This window comes from Myotis nattereri (assembly GCF_964212035.1).
Source record: "Myotis nattereri genome assembly, chromosome: 7".
In the NCBI taxonomy this organism is placed as follows: domain Eukaryota; kingdom Metazoa; phylum Chordata; class Mammalia; order Chiroptera; family Vespertilionidae; genus Myotis; species Myotis nattereri.
Window position 1 is genome coordinate 32,402,299 of NC_138082.1, and position 19,669 is coordinate 32,421,967.

At 48.3% G+C, this 19,669-nt stretch overlaps 1 protein-coding gene across 2 annotated transcripts in view; it reads left to right on the top strand.

Annotated features, from left to right (window-relative positions):
- Positions 1 to 29: 29 nt before the first annotated feature.
- The window catches only part of SAG (S-antigen visual arrestin), a gene marked incomplete at its 3' end in the record, with an annotated part of 28,449 nt that continues 8,809 nt past the window's right edge, over positions 30 to 19,669 (top strand). The window contains exons 1-9 of one of the 2 annotated variants that reach the window (XM_081095568.1): positions 30 to 2,123; positions 5,992 to 6,052; positions 9,790 to 9,834; positions 11,444 to 11,637; positions 13,140 to 13,199; positions 14,886 to 14,962; positions 16,150 to 16,285; positions 17,229 to 17,313; positions 19,325 to 19,397. In XM_081095568.1, coding sequence (XP_080951694.1) covers positions 2,049 to 2,123; positions 5,992 to 6,052; positions 9,790 to 9,834; positions 11,444 to 11,637; positions 13,140 to 13,199; positions 14,886 to 14,962; positions 16,150 to 16,285; positions 17,229 to 17,313; positions 19,325 to 19,397 — 806 coding nt within the window. In that variant the 5' untranslated portion in view covers positions 30 to 2,048. The remainder of the gene's footprint in view (positions 2,124 to 5,991; positions 6,053 to 9,789; positions 9,835 to 11,443; positions 11,638 to 13,139; positions 13,200 to 14,885; positions 14,963 to 16,149; positions 16,286 to 17,228; positions 17,314 to 19,324; positions 19,398 to 19,669) is intronic. The other variant, XM_081095569.1, reaches the window with a different exon arrangement.

The window sequence follows — 19,669 nt, forward strand, 5'->3', positions numbered from 1 at the left end:
TTCCCAGACATCAGGTAAAGTCCAGCATATGAGTAAATGGGTTAGTGGCCATGTCGTGCCATCCATTCGCTCCCTGGGTGTTCTTGGGAGCAGCTGTTCTGGGAACTGGGATCCAAAGGTGGAAATGCAGCGGCTTGAGTGCCTGCCCTGGTAGAGCCTAGAGCAAGTGTCACGTGCACTGTGCCTCTAACCTAGTCCTGGAGGATGGGTAAGGCTCCCCTGAGGAAGGGCTCTTGAGCTGGAACCTGAAGAGGGACTGAGTCAGGGAGGTGAAGAGAGGAGAGAATTGTTCCAGCACAGAGAACAGTAGGACTGGGGTTCAGGACCATGCAGAGAGGTGGGAGAGTTTTAAAGATGTGTGCCTGTGTCCTGAGAGCAATGGGACATGGTAAGCAGGGGGGTGCAGAGCAGGGCTTGGAAGGGCCTGGAGGGTCGAGGTAGATGGTGCAGTCAGACACCACAGGGAAGCAAGGTGGCTGCTGTGGACTCTGGGGGAGGCTCTGGGCCCAGAGAGCTGTGGACAGATTCCAGAGACACTGGGGACTCAGGAACTAGTCCATAGGACAACAGGCTGGAAGAGAGGGACCTGTCTAGTTTGGCTTGCCTAGCACAGGGGTTCATCTTGAGGTTGACATTTCTCCTTGACCTTTTTGTTTATATCCCTGCCCCCAAGGTTGTATTAGCTGCCTACTGAGTTTAATCAAGTGTGTTGAGCACTTGAAAATCCCCTGTCCTTTGCAGGGATAATCAGTCTATTTCCAGAACCCAAAGAGGGTTAGGATAAAAAGCCGCTTTCTTTGAGCCACTGTGCCTCCCTCTAGGCCCTCCCCACTCAATTGGGGGTGGGGGGGCGGGGCTCCTGCATCTGAGCCCCTCTGGACAGAGACCCTGGCCTAATGCCTAGAACTGCTGAAACGGCCAGTTCACCCATCTGGACACTAATCCAATTTTCACCCTGATCCTTACATGGGATTTGACTTTGAGACACTGAGACCTGGGTGCTGGGCCCCACTCCAGATCCCCTACAAATTCCCCATACACGTCAGCCAGGGGCCTCTCTGGGGTTATCTGGTTAGACAGCGAGGGCTGGCTGCTATCCCGAGGCCACAGAGACCTCCTCCCCTGGGCCCAGCCACTGGTTGCACAAGGTATGTGACTGCCCTTGCACAAGCCTTCTCAGACATTTGGGGCAGGCACAGGGAAGAGCCAGGGCCAGGATGACAGGAGTCAGGTTTTCATGGAGTCAGCCTGTCCCCATTTCGCCTGTTCCGTGTAGCTTCCATGGACTTTGCTTGTTGGGGAGACTTGGAAGGCATTGAGCTCCAGAAGCTAAGACGGCCTCTTCATGGTGCAGCTGGGCAGGGGGGAGGAGGAACAGGAAAGCACCACCAGCTACAAACGGCTGCACAGAACTTTTGGGGGGATTCAGTGCATTTGAAAAGGGTATTTGTGAAGGGGCTCTGTTGTGCTTTTCCGGAAACTTTTCTATTTTAATTGCCATAAGACGGAAAACCTTAGGACAGAAAACCTTCTCATTGGAAGCCAGCTAGACTTCCTGGAGAGGTCTACTCAGAGGTCTCTGGCCCTAGCCAGTTTTGCTCAATGACTAAAGGGTCCTGGGATTGATTCCAGTCAAGGACACATGCCCAGGTTTCAAGCTCCATCCTAGTGTGGGGTGTGCAAGGGGCAGCCGATCAATGATTCTCTCTCATCATTGATGTTTCTATCTCTCCTTTCCTCTCTGAAATCAATAAAAATATTTTTTTTAAAAAAAGAAACGTTTGAGGCTTAGCAATAAAAATAAAAACACAGCTTTAAAAAGTAGCACACTGCCGGGCAACACAAATTAGACAAAGACCCTATTTATAAATCAAACATGGAGATTGCGGCAGTAGCAGGAAACGTCTGATGGATGTACAGCATCTCACAAGTAGGTTTTCTACCCAGAATGCTCTTGGCTTTATATTCAGGATTGATTTTACCGTTCTCTAGCCCCCTAATACCCAACGTACATCCCAAGGTGGAAGAAGCTGCCAGAGACAGATAATATGGCTGCCAACGTCAAGACCAGTAAGTCTACACCACACCATGTTATCTTCAAGAAGATCTCCCGGGACAAATCGGTAAGTGGCACAGAAGTGAGTGGCTTGTGGAAATGTTTGTTTGTTTGCTTATTTGTTTTTTAAAGGAGCCTTTTCAAGAATAGATATGATCGACATCAAGACCCTGTGAGGCCAAAGGAAGCTCTATGTCTATTTTCTATCTCTGCCTGAGATGGACGATAAGTGAGATATAAGTGAATAAGTGAATTGCAGAAACACAACTTCTCTTCAGTTGCAGCAAGACTTTAGTCCTGAGACCCTTAATTTTTTTCTAATCACTCATTCTCCAACCAACCTCCAGTTTTACTTCTTTTCCTAACCCAACCCCCAATTTTATTTCTCTTCGTAGCCAGCCTTGATCCCATGACTTACCATTTCAAACACTGTTTTGCCAATCACTGTATTTGGCCTTTTGTCTATCACCTGCCCAGGGAAAGCCCTAATGCTGCTTTGACACAACTCTCTACTCCTGTGCACCTGCAATGCTCTCAACCTCGCTGGGCCTTCAGGGCTACGGGGTAAGGGAACATGACGGGCCACTCCCTTTCCACCATGCTGCCCTGTGGCTGCGTGGCCACCAATATCCCGGCAAACAGCATACTAGACACAGATAACACCACTGTTGGCTCCCTCAGAGGCACATTAGCTGGTCTAGTTGTGCCTATGAACCTCCTGGCAGGGGAGACCGGGGAAGGTCCACCCCAAAGCCTCTGTGGATGGCGTCTCCTTGCTCCATTCAATGGCTTCTTAGGGGCCAACGATCTCACTCAGCACCATCAATTTTAAATTTTCTAATAGCTGCATTGAAAAAGTAAGAAGAAACAGGTGGAATTCATTGTAATATTAAGTTTAATTAACCCAATATATCAACAAACTGTCATTTTAGCATGTAAATGATATAAATATTATTGAAAACATATATGACATGCACTTTCTGGTGTGCAGTCTACATTTATAGCACACGTCCATTTGGAATGGCTGTATTATACCTATAAGTCATCACCTGTAAATAGTACCTACCATATTCGACAGTGTAGCTCTAGGTCCTTCTTCCAGTTGACTTCTGAAGCCTATATGGGGCCATCCAAAAAACTCTCTGATCTTTATGGTATTACATGAGGGAATCGGGCTTTGTAGTCTCTCTCTACCCTCCTTTCCTTGCTGAGGAACTCCATCATTTTCATCAAGTGCTCTGATTCTTTGGGGTGATACGTTGGGTGCTCCTCAACCTTTCACTCTTCAAATTCTTTTCCAACTTGTGTCTTTCCAGCATGCTTTATCTTGGCTTCTGGCAGAAGTAGAGAGAAACCACTCCTGCTGGGCCATATCATTTATCTACTCTTTTGTTCCCCACACCTAAATATGCATCCTTTGAACCAAGACATTTAGAATTTTTTGTAAATGTAAAAAATAATTCGTCAATTGATGTCTCACAGATTAGGATCACTCCAACTGCAACCTCTGTATGGGTCCTGGCATGGAGTGCCAGGGCTCAGGGGTCACTTCTCTGTGATTCTGTCCACTCGGCCCTCTTTCGTCATCTTCACCCTCCAGCTGGTGGCTGCCCCAGCTCCATGTGTCTCTCCCTCTCTTCCAAGAAAAGGAAGAGGCTGTTGCTTCCTGGGGTCTCTTTTTAAGAGAAATAGGCCCTGGGCCTGTGTGGCTCAGTTGGTTGGGCATGGTCCCCTGCACCCAGAGGTTGCTGGTTCCATTCCAGGTCAGGGCATGGGATGCAGGCTTGATCCCCAGTAAGGGACATGCAGGAGGCAGCCGATTGATGTTATGTTCTCACATCATGTTTCTCTCTTTCTCTTAAAAATCAATGAACTATTCTTTAGAAAAAGAAGAAAAAAGTGAGGCAATATTTTCCCAGCAGAATTCTGTCCTATATCGTTGGTCAAAACTGGGCCACATTCCCTCCCTAAGCCAATCCTGAGCCGTAGGAATTGGATGATCATAATTGGATCCAGCCAGTCAAAAATCATCCTCTGGGGCTGGTCTCCTCTTAGCACAGGACCACATTGGGGATGGTGGACCCTGCCATAGTTGGTGACTTTCATCCAGGAAGAAGGAGCATGTGGCTATTGGATAGGCAAGCAGCAGGTTGGCTACAGTCTCACATTCAGTTCCACTTCTCTACCTGTCCCTGTCCTTTCCCTTCCCCTTCTATTCCCACGGAAGAGGTGCCTTTGCTCCCATCTGAGGTTCACATCTCTCATACCCTGCGTCTCATGGTCCACCACCTCCTTAGAGTCCTCCATCATCAGCCTCCCTCCTGGGCTATATCTGCAGCCTCTCCTTCTCTACCAGGACTTTGCCTGAGCAGCAAAACAAGTATTGACCGTATGCACCTTAAAAACACCACCCACTCCCCTTGACGCTTGTTCCCTTTCTAGCTCGCTGACCTTCACAGCCAAAGCATGAAAATGGAGATAACTCCCACTCCTGTCACCAGCCCTCTCCCCTCCCACTCACTCTTCAGTCCTCCCCTTCCTGACTATCTCAGCTGCCTAACTGGCCCTCTTTCCAAACCTGCCAGTTCATTCTCCATTTTTCTGTTGACGTGATCACAATCTGTATTCTCCTCTGTAAAACGGGGTTTATTCCCATCTCAGAGAGTTGTTGTGAGGATTAAATGAAATAATGTAGCCACAAGGCTTAGCTTGGTGCCTGGTACAAGATAAACACTCTAAATGCTATTTAATTGCAAATTTTTCATCCAGCTACAAATGCTTCACTATCTTCCTTCCTAGATTCTTTAGGGTCAGTTCCCCTAAGACGCTTTCTGGCATCAGTCTGCATCCCCATTCAGTGACCATTCACCTGCAGATGAAAGCATCCTTTTGGCTGTGGGCTTCGTACACACAATTGTTTTGCCCAAAAAGCATCCCCCACCACCCAACCTCTCATCCCCCATCTGGTCACCTGCCCATGCTATTCTCAGGTGCTTTAACATCAATCACACAAATAACCTAAGACTTGGGGATTCACTCCAGGACATCTGATGGGAGAGGGTAGATCTAGGAGATGATTTAAAGTCAACAAAAATGATTTGGGAGTTTATGGAAATAAAAATATGAATTTAAGAGGCTTAGGGAAGAAGGGGGTTAGCCATTCACTGGTGCACTTAGCAAATGTTGATTGAATTCCTGTTACGTAGCAGGTACTGTTGTAGGTACTGTGATGGCTGAAGGACAGAATTCTTGCCATCGAGGCACTCAGTACCTCAAGTTAAAGTGGTGACTGGTGGTGAACCAACCTGTGCTCTCCCACAGAGGGTGATGGTAAAGAGACCTTTGCTGCCAGGGGCGTGGAGGTGGACAGGATGAGGGCTGAGGCAATGATCCTCTCCCTTGCACCCAGTTCCACCCTCCCCTATCCCTCAGAGCACAGGTTCAGGTTTACCTGTAAGGAAGCTCACCTGGTAGGATTTCAGAGCCTTCTCCGAATTCCCAGCTCTTTGCTCAGACTAGAATTTCTTTTAACGAGGAGAATCTTTTCGCTCATAGCTAGACATTAAAGGATTAACATGCAAATGTGTGGGAGAAGCCTCATTTGCATAGATGTAACTTTCTACTAAAGTATTATCAGTTAATTCAACCAGTTGAACTGGTCGATATCAGACCTGGGCTTGATGGGTAAAGGTGGAGAGAACAGGGTGCACCCAAACCGGTGGGAAGGATTCCTCGGAGCAGATTTATGAGGCGGAGGCAAGTCCATCAGTCCATCATTTCTGTCCACAGCCACACAGGGGGAGAGTGGGCTGAGAACCCAAGTGGCTCCTCTTCTCAAAACTCATTAAAAGGTTTGGTTCTTGCTGATTATTAAGATGAATGCCTTAGGTTACTGTACTTTGGCCATTTAGAATCCATACCTGTTCTTCCCACAGGTGACCATCTACCTGGGGAAGAGGGACTATATAGACCATGTTGACCAAGTAGAGCCTGTGGGTAAGTTGAGTTTAGAGTAAAATTTCCATGCTGATGTTCCTTTAAGTTATCAGACAACTACTTGTTTTGTATTTATAAAAATCAGCTTGCTAATAATCTAACCAAAGAAATGCAGATTAAAGCATCAGTGAGGTGCCACTGCCTGATTAGAAATAATTTTAAAGAACATGGAGGAGGAGGAAACCAAGATGGCAGCATAGGTAAACACTGGAAATTGCTGCCTCCCACAACAACTTCAAAAATACAACGAAAAGACAAAACGGACATCATCCAGAACTACAGGAAGGCTGGCTGAGTGGAAATTCTACAACTAGAAGGAAGGAGAAAAGCACACTGAGACTCAGAGGAGCTGCGGAAGTAAAGTGCAGAGGCTGGTACCTGAGGACGCGGCTTTCTTTTTGAATCAGGAGGGAATCACAAGCTCCTGACTGCTCTGAACTCCAGTTCCGGGAAGTCTATGGGGATCCAGGACTCATACGGGGAGAAACTGGACTGTCTGGCAGTGGGCAGAACTCAGAACTTGAGGGCGGCTTTCCCTCAGAGGTGCTTGCAGCGATTACTGGGACACTGAGACGCGAGGCCCCTTAGGGCAGGGCTGAGGATCAGCCATAGCTGCTTGCTCCACCCTGTTGATTCCCTGAAACCCACTCCACCCAGGCTGCGGCAGAGGCTTTTGCATATGAAAGGCCTGGCCCTTTGCAATCTGAAAATTACCTCATGGATTGCAACTGGGCCAGACAGACCCAGAACTTCCAAGAGAAGGCCCGGGGCCCCACGGCAGCTTGCATTGCTTCACAGCTGGGCCTCATCTGGGCACTTCCAAACCCCCCAAAAAAGAAGGGGAATCTGCAGATCTCTTCGTAGCTCCTGCTGGGTAGCCTCAGGCAGAGGCTAAATTAGTGCCTCCTTAGATCCAAGAGCTAGTGTGCCCAGTGGTCAGAGTGGGACCATCCAGATTGCAACTCCTCAGATCCATAAGGGTCACACTCAGGGGGCAGACTCAGTGAGCACCAAAGCCCCACTGAAGCAAGTCTTGCCCCATATGGGTGTCTTCAGCACAGAAGTTGTCCCACTGCAGACGCAGCTGATTCTCACAGCCAACTGGCCTGGAGGTCAATTCCTCCCAGCGATACCTACAACAATTAAGGCTTAACTACAACAAGACGTGCACAAAGCCCACAAGGGGGTGAACCAAGAGTGTCCACCTCAGCTAATTGGGGAGACTGAGCCACTGGGCCCTATAGGACATCTAGCACAGAAAGCCACTCTATCAACACAGGGAAGCAGCCAAAATGCGGAGACAAAGAAACAGGACACAAATGACAGAAATGGAGGAAAGCAAACTATTGGATATAGAGTTCAAAACCACACTTTTAAGGTTTTTCAAGAACTTTCTAGAAACCACCAACAAATTTAGTAAGACCCTCAAAAAGATGGGTGAGACCGCTGATAAATGTAGTGAGATCCTCAAGAAATCTTGAGTGAGGCCCGAGGGCAGGGTGGGAACCGGGTGGAGGGGAGCTATGGGGGGGGGAGGGGGGGAGAGAAACAACTGTAATAATCTGAACAATAAATATTTAATTATTTTTTAAAAATAAAATAAATAAAAAGATTATGGAGGAGACAAAAGACTCATCTCTAGACTATACAAAGAACACTCAAAACTCAACAGTAAAAGGAAAATAAAATCTAATTAGAAAATAGATAAAAGACATGAGGCATTTCATCAAAGAAGACATGGATATCAAATTAGCACATGGGAAAATGTTTGACATCATTAGTCAATAGAAAAATGCCAATTGAAACCACAATGAAATATCATTATATGCCTGTCAGAATGGCTACAATTAAAAATACTGACACCACCAAATGTTGGTGAGGATGCAGAGACACTGGTTCATTCACGCATGGCTGGTGGGAATGCAAAATGGAAGTCACTCTAGAAAATAACTTGGCAGTTTCTTAAGAAATTAAACATACACTCACCGATGACCCAGCAATTGTATCCCTGGGCATTGATTTTCCCCAGAGAAGTGAAAACTATGTCCACGCGGAGACCTGTACACATTTGTTCACAGCAGCTTTGTCCGTAATAGCCCCAAACTGGAAAGAACCAAATGTTTCTCCATGGATGAAGATGGTTAAGCAATCTGTGGTGTATCCTAGCATGAGATTCTGCTCAGCGATAAAAAAAGAAGGAATGGCCCTAGCCAGTTTGGCTCAGTGGATAGATCGTTGGCCTGTGGACTGAAGGGTCCCAGGTTCGATTCTGGTCAAGGGCATGTACCTTGGTTGCGGGCACATCCCCAGTGGGGAGTGTGCAGCAGGCAGCTGATTGATGTTTCTCTCTCATTGATGTTTCTAACTCTCTATCCCTCTCCCTTCCTCTCTGTAAAAAAATCAAAAAATGTATGTTTAAAAGAAAGAAGGAATGGCTGACTCATACAACCGCTTAAGGATCTCCAGGGTGTTACGCTGAGTAGAAAAAGCCAGTCTCAAAAGGCCATGTACTGTAGATTCCATTTATATAGCATTCTGGAGATGAGAAAAATTATAGAAATGGGAAACTGACCAGCAGTTACCAGGGGCTAGAGGGGTAGGGGTGTGGCTCTAAAGCAGCAGTTCTCAACCTGTGGGTCGCGACCCCTTTGGCGGTCGAAAGACCCTTTCACAGGGGTCGCCTAAGACCATCCTGCATATCAGATATTTACATTATGATTCATAACAGTAGCAACATTACAGTAATGAAGTAGCAACGAAAATAATTTTATGGTTGGGTCACAACATGAGGAACTGTATTTAAAGAGCCAGAAGGTTGAGAACCACTGCTGTAAAGGAAGCACCTGAGGAAGAGCCTGGCTCGAGGGAGCAGAGCTGTCCCCAGGCTGGAGTGGTGGACACACAGCTCTGCACGGGCGATGAAATGACAGAACTGTGCACACATTGTACCCATGTCAGCTTCCTGGTGGTGATATTATGCTATAATTATCTAAGATGTAACCACTGGGAGAAACTGGATGGCGGATGCACAGGGACTTCTCTGTACTATCTTTGCTACTTTCTGTGATTCTATAATTATTTTAACTCAAATAGTTATTGAAAGAGAAAAAAGGAGTGTACAAAACAGGCATTTTTAGGCACTGAGGATGAGCGCGTCTCTCAGCATAACGTCTCTGGAAGGTGGTTTGGCAGTGTGTTATCGAAGGCCAACCCAGGTCTACCATGGGTGCCGACGAAGGTGTCTATGAGGATGCTCATTGCAATATTCATTACAATGGAGAACACTGGAAGCAGCCTAACTCCCCTAACAAGAGGGGGGTAATTAAAAATTTATGCTACATTTAGTCTTTGGAGCAATGTGTAGCCATTGAAATGATGAGGATACAGTGTGTGTGTGTGTGTGTGTGTGTGTGTGCGCGCGCGCGCGCGTGCGCATGTGTATAGATGTTTGCAATATTGTTGAGTGAGGAAAGCAGTTACTGAATAGTATGTGTAGTAGGATCTCTTTTTCTTTAAAACATCCATGTAAGTGCATATACATCTGGGAAAAAATTCTGTACCAATGTCTTGACCATGGATATCTCTGTGGAGTGGAAATTTAGGTGACTTTTTTCTCTTTGCCTAATTTTCCTATGATGAACATAGTTTACAAATGCAAGTAAAGATCTCTGTCTATAGAGAAGGCCGCTGGTCTCTCTTGTCTCCCCCAGCCTCACTGTTCTCTCTCTTTGCTGCAGATGGTGTTGTGCTGGTGGATCCTGAGCTTGTGAAGGGAAAGAGAGGTGAGAAGCTCTCTTCCTCTGGGAACAGTGGTCTGGGCTGGGCTGGCGCTGGGAAGGGGTGTTTGTGTGGCAGGAGGGCTGGGCGCTGCGGGGGCTCTCCTGCACACCGTGCTGCCCTCCCTGGTATCATCCTCAGGAGCCGGTCCTGCTCACAGCAGAGCTCACTGTCCCCATTTCTCAGATGAAGCTGAGGACTCAGGGAAGCCAGGTGACTGAGGTGGCAGGAGAAGTAAATGGTGACAGGGCCGGAGCCCAGGTCTGTCGGCTCCATCAACTCTGCACGTGTCCCCATGTCACGTAGTTCTATGCCACAGCCAACCGCAGGCGGGCTCCTTGGTGGGTTTCTCCAAAAGGGGGAGCTGGAGCCTGCAGGAAGGCAGGGTTGGCCTGCTGCTCAAGGTGGTGATTCTGAACCACAGCATCACAACTGCCTTGAAGATTCTGGCAGTTAGGAAGTGTGGCAGGTAATTTGGCACAAATAACAGTTCGGAAACTAAATTAGAACAGATTTGAATTATCCTTGTGACAATGTCACAGACTCAGTTCCATTCTGAAGATGCCTTTTTAACTAGTTGCTACTGGCAACCATGAGGCATTGTTCCTAACCCTGGATGTGCCCCGGGAACTATGTCAGATGTGGGGCCATCAGCAGCGAGGGGGCCTGGCAGAAATGGGGCTGAACATCGCCACCCCTGCTGTCTGCTCCCTCCTCATGGTGCCCTCGCCAGGGAAGGGCTCCTGCTCCGAGGTAATACCACGTCACCTCAAGCGATCCGTGTCTCTTATCCTTGGGACAGACACAGACAAAATCCTCAACTAACTCCCTAGGCCCATGGGGGACCACTTTTGTATGCTTTATGTTCTAGAACAATGTGTGGTTTTATTTACCACATTAAAGACAGTGGCAACTGTGTAGGTTCGTGTAATTCTTTGGTCCACTGGGCACAATTTACATCATTCAATCACATTGAGTCTCCAGCAGTGGCCACTGCAAGCATGTCAAACTCAAAGGCTAACACAGACCAAATAAACAAGGCATGCGGCCCGTGGGCTGTGAGTTTGACATGCTTGACTTACTAGTAGAGCATGCTGGTTTCCCAGCAGTGTGGGAAGAGGGGTTTCTTCCTGCATTTGACTCCATCTCTTCACTTGGTCCAAAAGCCTCTCTAGTTCCTCTCGCAGACCCACATCCAGCTCTGGCACAGACCTGTTTGATCCCTGGCACAGCTTCCCTCTGCTTCTTACCTTTGTCCTCAGCTCCATCTAGACATCCTCCTCTCAGAACCCAAGCGATCTGCACTGTTTAAAAGCCTCCTGAGGTCACTGAGCTGGGGGTCAAGAGGAGGGGGTGGTGAGAGATGGAGGAAACGGTGCGGTCAGGTGACAAAGTAACAGGTTTCTTGGGAGGTGCCCCCAGTCCCCTGGCATGCCCCTGTACAGTAATTAACACACACCCTGGGAAAGGTGTGTGGGCCAGCTAGGTGGTGTGGTTCTCAAACCCCATCCCCTCCAGAAGCTAAAGGTTGGATGCCGTTACTGATGGTGTCAGTGGTCGCCCATGCTCACTCAGCCGACGGGCAAGCCCACCCTTCTCTTGCCTGCCTTCCAGTGTATGTCTCCGTGACGTGCGCCTTCCGCTACGGCCAGGAAGACATCGACGTGATGGGCCTGAGCTTCCGCAGGGACCTGTACTTCTCTCGGGTCCAGGTGTTCCCTCCTGTGGGGGCTGTGAGTGCCCCCACAAAACTGCAGGAGAGCCTGATCAAGAAGCTGGGGGCCAACACGTACCCCTTTGTACTCACGGTGGGTGACCCCTACTATGTGCACACCCCTGCCCTGGTTCCTTCACCCGCAGCACCTTGTAATGTGACCCAGAGCAAAGGAAAGGGGACAGGAGTGACTTCACATTTGTGGGCCTTCAAATTGCACCCTTGGAGGAAATTCTAGATTGCACGGGCTGTGGTTGTCTTTTTTTAAGCCCTTGAAAATAGCCTGTCAGCCTTTGAAGGCACCATTTGAACCAACGGCTTAAATATTTCCCTTCATCCGACTACCTAATTACATGCGCATGTTATTCCTTAACTTGCCCAGCTATAAAAAGAAAGACGTGCCCCTCCATTGGTCCCGAGAAATTCTAAACTGAAGAGTTACTTATGGGACAGGAGATCTCAGTGAAATAAGAAGCCTTGTCTATAGCTCTGTGAGTCATGTCAGAGAAATCGCCTCACCTCTCGAGGCTGCATCCCCCCTGGGAGCACCTGGCTCCCCAAGGGCCAGTCTGCCTGCCCTTGAGACTTGGCGTGAACTCTGCTAGTGTGTCTTATGATTATATGCTCCTCCAAAGTTACATGGTTCAGCCTAAAAAAAGGAAAGAAATTCTGATACACGCTACAACATTATGCAAAGTGAAAGAAGCCAGACAAATAGTATGTGATGGTTCTCATAGGAGGTCCCTAGAGTGGTCAGACCCATAGATTCCGAAAGCAGAATAGAGGTTGCCAGGGGCAGGGGAGAGGGAATGGGGAGTGAGTGATAATGGGGACAGAGCTTCGGTGTGGGATGATGCAAAGGTTCTGGAGGTGATGGTGAGGATTGTGCAGAACAGTGTGAATATACTGAATGCCACTGGACTGCGCCCGTAAAATGATAAGTTTCATGTTGTGTATATTTTATCACAGTGCTTTTTAAGGAAGTCACTTTAACAGTGTTTCCTGGTCCTGGGTGGTCCCATGCACTGGTGCTGGGAGCCTGAAGTGACATTACCTTTTGGAGATAACATGTCAACGTGTATCAGAACCTGAAAAGTGTGATTTTGACCTGACAGTTCCCTTCCCAGCAGAGTAGTCTCTGGAATTGATTGACACTGTGCTGAGGGGGATGAGGAAGGGTACTTACCGCGACATTGCTGGTTATGGCAAAAAAGTCAAGACCAGCCAACGAAGGTGTCTCGGGAGCCCTAGCAGAGGTGGCGCAGAGCCATGACTCGTGGCGGGAACATTGTCCTAGCACAAGCCCATCCTGAGGAGTAGGATCAGGGTCAGTGACATGAGCAAGCCAGATGGCAGAACACCCGCATCACATGGTCCCATGTCTGAAATCTCCCCGCCCCATGCATATTTGTGTGTTCGGTGTACACAAGACTCTCGGGCGGTTTTGTTCACGGCGTCCTTCTGGGAATTGGGGTCGTGCATGAACATGTGTTTCCTTTTCCCTGCTCCTCACCCTCGTTTTCTAGGTTTTGTGCGATGTGCATACTTTCCCCATGGAATCACCTCTGAAAGAAGTGATCTATTGTTTCTTTCCAGTTTCCTGACTACTTGCCCTGTTCAGTGATGTTGCAGCCAGCTCCGCAGGATACGGGCAAGGTGGGTTCAAGAAGAAATGCCATGGATTCGTTCCTTCAAAAGACTTTCAAAAATGGCTTTTTTTTTAAATGGAAAATTTCAAAAATACACAGAGAGACAGTCTAATGAGCCTGTAGCTTGTCTTCAGCAAGTATTAACCATGAGTAATCCTGTGGACAAAATGGTAGAGTCCCTCCCCTCGTAGGTCTCACAGGTTGATGGAGAGAAACAGGCAAGAAGCAAGTAACAAATACCTATGGTGCATTCGAGGATGCCGGGCGCTCTGGAGAGCAGGAGACTGTGAGAAGCAAAGGGAGCCTGGAGGGTGCTTGTTCAGGATGTTTAAGGACGGCCTCTCTAATGGGGTAAAGGAGACGCCATTCCCTCCTAGGGGACAGCCTTCCAGGCAGAGGAGATGCTGCGTGGTGTGTGCTGGAGCGGGAGGAGCAGAGGTGAAATGTGGGACCAGGTCAGAGAGGTATGGGAGGTCTGGCCAGATCGTGAAAGGCCTCAGGAACCGTGGTGTAGACTCGGACTTTTTCTGAGTGAGATGGAAGCCCCTGGTGGGCTCTGGACTTAGGTTTCCAAAGGATCGCTCTGGCCACTCAGTGAGAATGGGGTTGGAGTGGCCAAACCTGAGCTGCGAACCGACAGAGAAGCAAAGGGGCTGAATCTGTGCAGGGGAGCAGTGGCCATGGTGGACCAGGGACTCCAGGCAAGGAAGGAGGACAGGGGACAGGAGGAGGGAATGGAAGGTGCTGGGACCCAGGGTTACTGGTGAAAGAGTCATTGGCATCTGGGGTACCTGGGGGAGGGAGCTAGACACATGCCAGGTGAGGGCAGAGTGGCAGGTCTACACCTGGATGGAGGGTACAGTGACAGGCAGTGAGGGGTACAGGGCAATGCTCTCCAATGTGGGTGTTCTGCCTCCGTGTTAGAGGTTGTGAAATCAGTGCCATGGGCCCGCAGTGGCATTTAAGAAAAGTGGAATGGAATGAAACAGAAGAGAGCGGGAAATCTCAGTGTCTCACATGCAGCAAAGCTCAGGGATATTTTATGGGAGTTGTTTCACATGCACGTGTCTGTTTGCTGGGCCACACTATAAACTTGACTTCTTACCATGGTGGTGAGACATTTGAAAGCCACTGGTCTAGAAAACCGGGGGTGGGCAGCCCAGATAGAGGAAGATGAGGTCACTAAATCAGACTGGGGGACACTGTAACAGCCAAAGTGCCACCTGTCAGTCCATCCTGGGAGAGGAAGTATCAGAGCTCAGTGTGAACTGAGGCCAGCAAGGCCCAGGAGAGGGGGCGTCTGCATGCCTGGGGGGGTCCCAGGGCCGTACAGCTGAGGAGACCTTTGTGCTGGGGCTTGGAGAATACACAGGAGTTTGTCAAATATGAACAAGAGAGAAAGAGGAGCGTTAAGCATTTCAGAAGAAGGAATCGTGTGTGCCCACCGTAGACTGGTGAAAGACGTGGCTTGTGTAGGAAACGCACACGGTGGGAGGGCAGGGGGGCCAGAAGCGAGGCGTTGCATGGCTAAGAATGCCGGGGTGATGGTGGGTAATGACATTTTTATGGCGAACCCTGAAAAGGATAAGGCTGAGACCAAAACAGAAGGTGCAAGTGACACTCCCAAGTGCCATATAACCTATCCAAGAAGGGTGGTCCTGACCTTGATCTTGTCTGCTCTCTGTCCCTGCAGTGCTGTGGAGTCGACTTCGAGGTCAAAGCATTCGCTACAGACAGCACCAATGATGAAGAGGACAAAATTCCCAAGAAGTAAGTTGTGGGAGTTGGTGAGGGGCCAGGGTGGGAGGTGGTAAGAGACCACCCTTCAATTTGTGTCTATGGCAGAACTCTTCCCAGGGGGCCTGCACGTTGAGGATAATGGAGCCTCCCTAGCCCAGGGCAGTTGGGACAACCTCTACCCAGGCTCCGAAGGATCAGTGACTGATCATTTGGGGGAAAAACCAAGAGAGAATGTCGGGAGTTAGCAACCTCAAGGGCTCCTGTAAGGCCCTGAAAGCCTCCAGATTCCTTCTTTCGTTTTCTTCTTCTTTTGCCATTTTTTTCATGTGGTAAAACATATATATCACGAAGTTTACCATTTTAACCATTTTCAAATGTACAGTTCAGTGGCATTAAGTATATTCACTATGTTGTGTAACCATAGTTACACACAAAATGTCTCATTACTCCAAGCAGAAACTCTGCTCATTGAGCAATACCTCAAATCTCTCCTATCTTCTCAGGCCTGGTCTCCCGTTTTCTTTAAAAAAATATATATATACATATATATTTTTTTTTATTTTGTTTGTTTTTAGAAAGAGAGAGGAAGGGAGAGGGATAGAGAGATAGAAACATCAATGAGAGAGAAACATCATTCATTGGCTGCTTCCTGCACGCCCCCTACTGGGCATTGAGCCCACAGCCCAGGCTTGTGCCCTGACTGGGAATCAAAACAGTGACCTCTTGGTTCTTGGGTTGACACTCAACCACTGAGCCACTCCAGCCGGACTTGTTTTCTTCTTCTTCTTCTTTTTTTCCTGTTTTCTTCTTATACCTGAACACAGTTTCCAACTCCGTCACCAACGCTTTCTCCTCATACTCAGCACACACCTATTGCTGCCATAGTAATGAGTAGCAGTGATGGAGCACACATTTGAAGCATGTCATGTAAAGCACATGACATGAGTTCCCACATCAGCCTCCCCCAGAGGAGGCGGCCCAGAGCCCTAACCCAGGATGTGAGAGTGACCCCCGGGAGAGCGGATGGGCCCCACACCACCCAGCTGGTGAAATCACAGAGAAAGGCCTGGAAACCAGGTCCCCGGGCCCCTTCTCCATCCCTCATTGGGTTCAGCTGTTTGTTGGTTCCCAGGGTGACTATGGGAGAGAGACCTGGGGGCCGTCCTGAAGAGGCCCGAGCACTAAATGCAGGACTGTCTGTGACTTCCCGTCCACAGGAGCTCTGTGCGTTTACTGATCCGTAAGGTACAGCACGCACCGTCCAAGATGGGTCCCCAGCCCCGGGCTGAGGCCGCCTGGCAGTTCTTCATGTCCGACAAGCCCCTGCACCTCGCAGTCTCCCTGAACAAAGAGGTAACCCATAGGCACTACTGTGCTCTGTGTGGGAGCAGGTCTGGGGGTGGGCTCCGCCCAGTGCCCTAATGGCTGTGGGCGTGTTTCTAGGGACAGTTTAAGTACCAACCTTTGAGAACGATTGGCTCTTTTTCTTCATTTGGAGCTAGTAAAGGTGACCATTAGAATAAGGTCACACTGACTTGCACTCCACTCATTGTCAGTCCTGACCAACTGGCCATGGGAGGGGCAGAATGTCACACCCTGACTCCAGGCTATCTTTACCCCTCTCTGCCCTCATTTATTAGTGTGGCATAAATGTGTGTGGTATTGCAAACTGTTTACTTCCCTGGAAAATTCAACCATGGGGGGGCGGCCATGACATAGGTTAATGTCATCTATGAGGTGTGTCATAGACAAAAAAGGTGAGGCTGTCTCTGGCCCTTCTGGTCACCAAGAGTCACACACACGTTGGCAAGAGCCTAAATACTCTGTGTGCACATGGGTGTGTGCCTGCATGTGCATGTGTGCACGTGCAAGCATGTGTATTCACACATGTGCAAGGGCTTGCCTGCCTGGACCCAGGTTACACAGGCACCTCCACTGAGGAGAGCTCTACCCCACTGATTTCATTCCATTTCATCGTTCTGCCCCAAATAACCTTATGGTTCCACCCAGAATCCCAGGGCTAACTCTGCAGTGAGTCTCAGGACTTGGATATTCCGGTCAATTCACTCTGTTCCACATTAGTCACATTTTCCGTCTCAGCACCCACAGATGGGCAGAGCGTGTTCCAGCCCCTCCTCTAGAGTAGACACATGGCTGTCACTTTATCTTCCTTGAAAGTATGGGGATCCAGCCACTCATTCTAGTTAAAGAATGGAGATGAATTTAGAAAACCACGAGATTAAAGATACCACCACACTCTGTCCCACTTTTCTGATTTATCTGTTAACGTTTTCAGGTCTACTTCCATGGGGAACCCATTTCTGTGACCGTGACTGTGACCAACAACACAGAGAAGACAGTCAAGAAGATTAAAGCATTAGGTAGGACCTGCTGCTCAAAGCTGGAGGGTGGAGTCTTCTGGAATTTCTCAACCTAGTCCTATTCCCGAGGGTCTCTCCTCTGGTCAGATAAGGCCCTCCTGGGTCCTTGGAACTACCTGTTTGCCTCTGTTGTCATGGACAGTAGGGCCTCACAGGGAGGAAAGCCCTTTGATGTCATCTCAGCTTAAGGCTGACTTTGGTCTGGGGACAATTTCCTGACAGGTGATCTTCCTGAAGGGGCCCAGGGCCAGGTCTCAGGACAGCCTGGACAGGAGTTTTCTTCCTGGGATCAGTGATGAGTTGTGTTGACAGATCAGCACAGCATGGTGGGAAGACACTGGCCTGAGGACACTGGCTTCCTGTGGGCTCTGCTGTGTGCATCCTCTCCAAGTCCCACTGGCGTTCATGGCAGGGGCTCCTGGTCTACCTCCCTGGGTTTTGTGAGGGCCTTTGTAAATGGTAAAGTGCTACTGTTGCTGGTCATGTTGAATCCCCACAAGGTGATGGCTAAGCCCCACCAATACTAGAGGAGAGGCACCACCCACTTGCTGTTCCGACACTTCCTCAGCTCAAAGGGCATCCACATGCAGGAGATGTCTTATATAATGGTCTTATATGGGCTACATAAAAAAAGACACGACAGAATAACATAGGTGGGACACCTCCAAATTCGCTTCCAACTCAAACATTGGATGACTAAGACAAAGGTAGACTTTGTGTGTTAGGGTGATTTACCATTCCAGGACTTTCAGGCTAAAACGAGGCCAGCCCCAGGCAGACCAAGATGGGTCACCCTATGTGTCATTGATAAGGTTCAGGAATTTTGCTGCATGAATACTAAAGAATTCTAGGTATTTCCTGATGCTAATATGAATGTTTAATTTATGGCTTGTTTTATATTGGTTTAGTTCATATGCCTTTAATTCCTTATAGAACCTGACTTATTTATATAGTGTTCAATACAAAGTAACATGATTGTGAAAGTATCATTTGATACTTTGATTTCAAATTATTTCTCAAAGTTTTATAAATGCTAACATTAACACCATTAATTTTTTAAAGAAGCTATTAAATTTTCGGCTCTGTGCTGAGTGCGTCAAACAAATTATTTCTTTTAATCCTCAATTTTTATTATTATTATTATTTTATATATATATGTATATGTATATATATATGTATATTATTGATTTCAGAGAGGAAGGGATAGGGAGAGAGAGATAGATATATCAATGATGAGAGAGAATCATTGATCAGCTATTTCCTGCACACCCCAGATTGGGAATCAAGCCTGCAACCCGGGCATGTGCCCTGACCGGGAATCAAACCCTGACCTCCTGGTTCATAGGTCAACGCTCAACCACTGAGTCACACCAACTGGGCTCAATTTTTATTTTAGTGGAGATTAAAATCATCTTTTTAATCATCACAACACCCATATGAGTTTGATGCATTTATCACTCCCATTTTGCTGATGGGCAAATTGAGGCTTAGAGGTGCTAAGTAACTCACAGCTGACAGCTAAGCTGGGATTTGAACTCAAGTAGTCTGGTTCTAGAGACCACCCTCCTGTCCACCATGTGCACCCACAAGCCCATCCTGAGGGGCCTCCAGATGGTTTCTGGCTTGGACACCTGGAAGGAGATGCTCCTTCAGTAAGACAGAGAATGCTGGAAGGGGTGGGCTTGGAGGAGAAGAGCAAGTGGTGAGTTATTTGATGCTGGAAGATTGTGTGCCTTGGGAGGACACCCAGAGGCACATCAGAGGCTCAGCAGAGAGGAGGGGCCTCCCAGGAGGTGCAGTTTTAGGAGACTTGCTCATGGGTAGGAGTTGTGACAAAGCAAGTTATATTGGTGAACAGAAGTGGCTTTAGAAATCTCAGCCTTTAAGCTTTGAGCTGAGAAAGCTAAGCCTGAGAAGCATGAGAGAAGGAAGACCAACCGCATCCCCAGAAGGCCAGGCACCTGCATGAAGGACCCCACATGAATCGCCCACCCCTGTCCTCCCTCTGCAGTGGAACAAGTGGCCAATGTGGTTCTCTACTCGAGCGACTATTACGTCAAGCCGGTGGCCCAGGAGGAAGCACAGTGAGTAACTGTTGGGTTTCTATTTCCTGGGCGGCCCAGGCTTCTTTGTCAAGTTCCCCTTTTGTCCATCTTGACAAGGGAAGTGAATGCTCAGCTAGCTTGCCAGCTCTTCACTTCCTTCCCTTTTCTCACTTCAAGGGCTGCAAAGAAGGTTAGCGTCTTCATTCCATTCTCACTCCCAAGAGTCCTGAGAGATCGGTCAAGCTAAGACTTGACGGAGAGGAGAGAAATAAACCTAGAAATGTCACAATGGGAACAGCTGGACCTTGTAT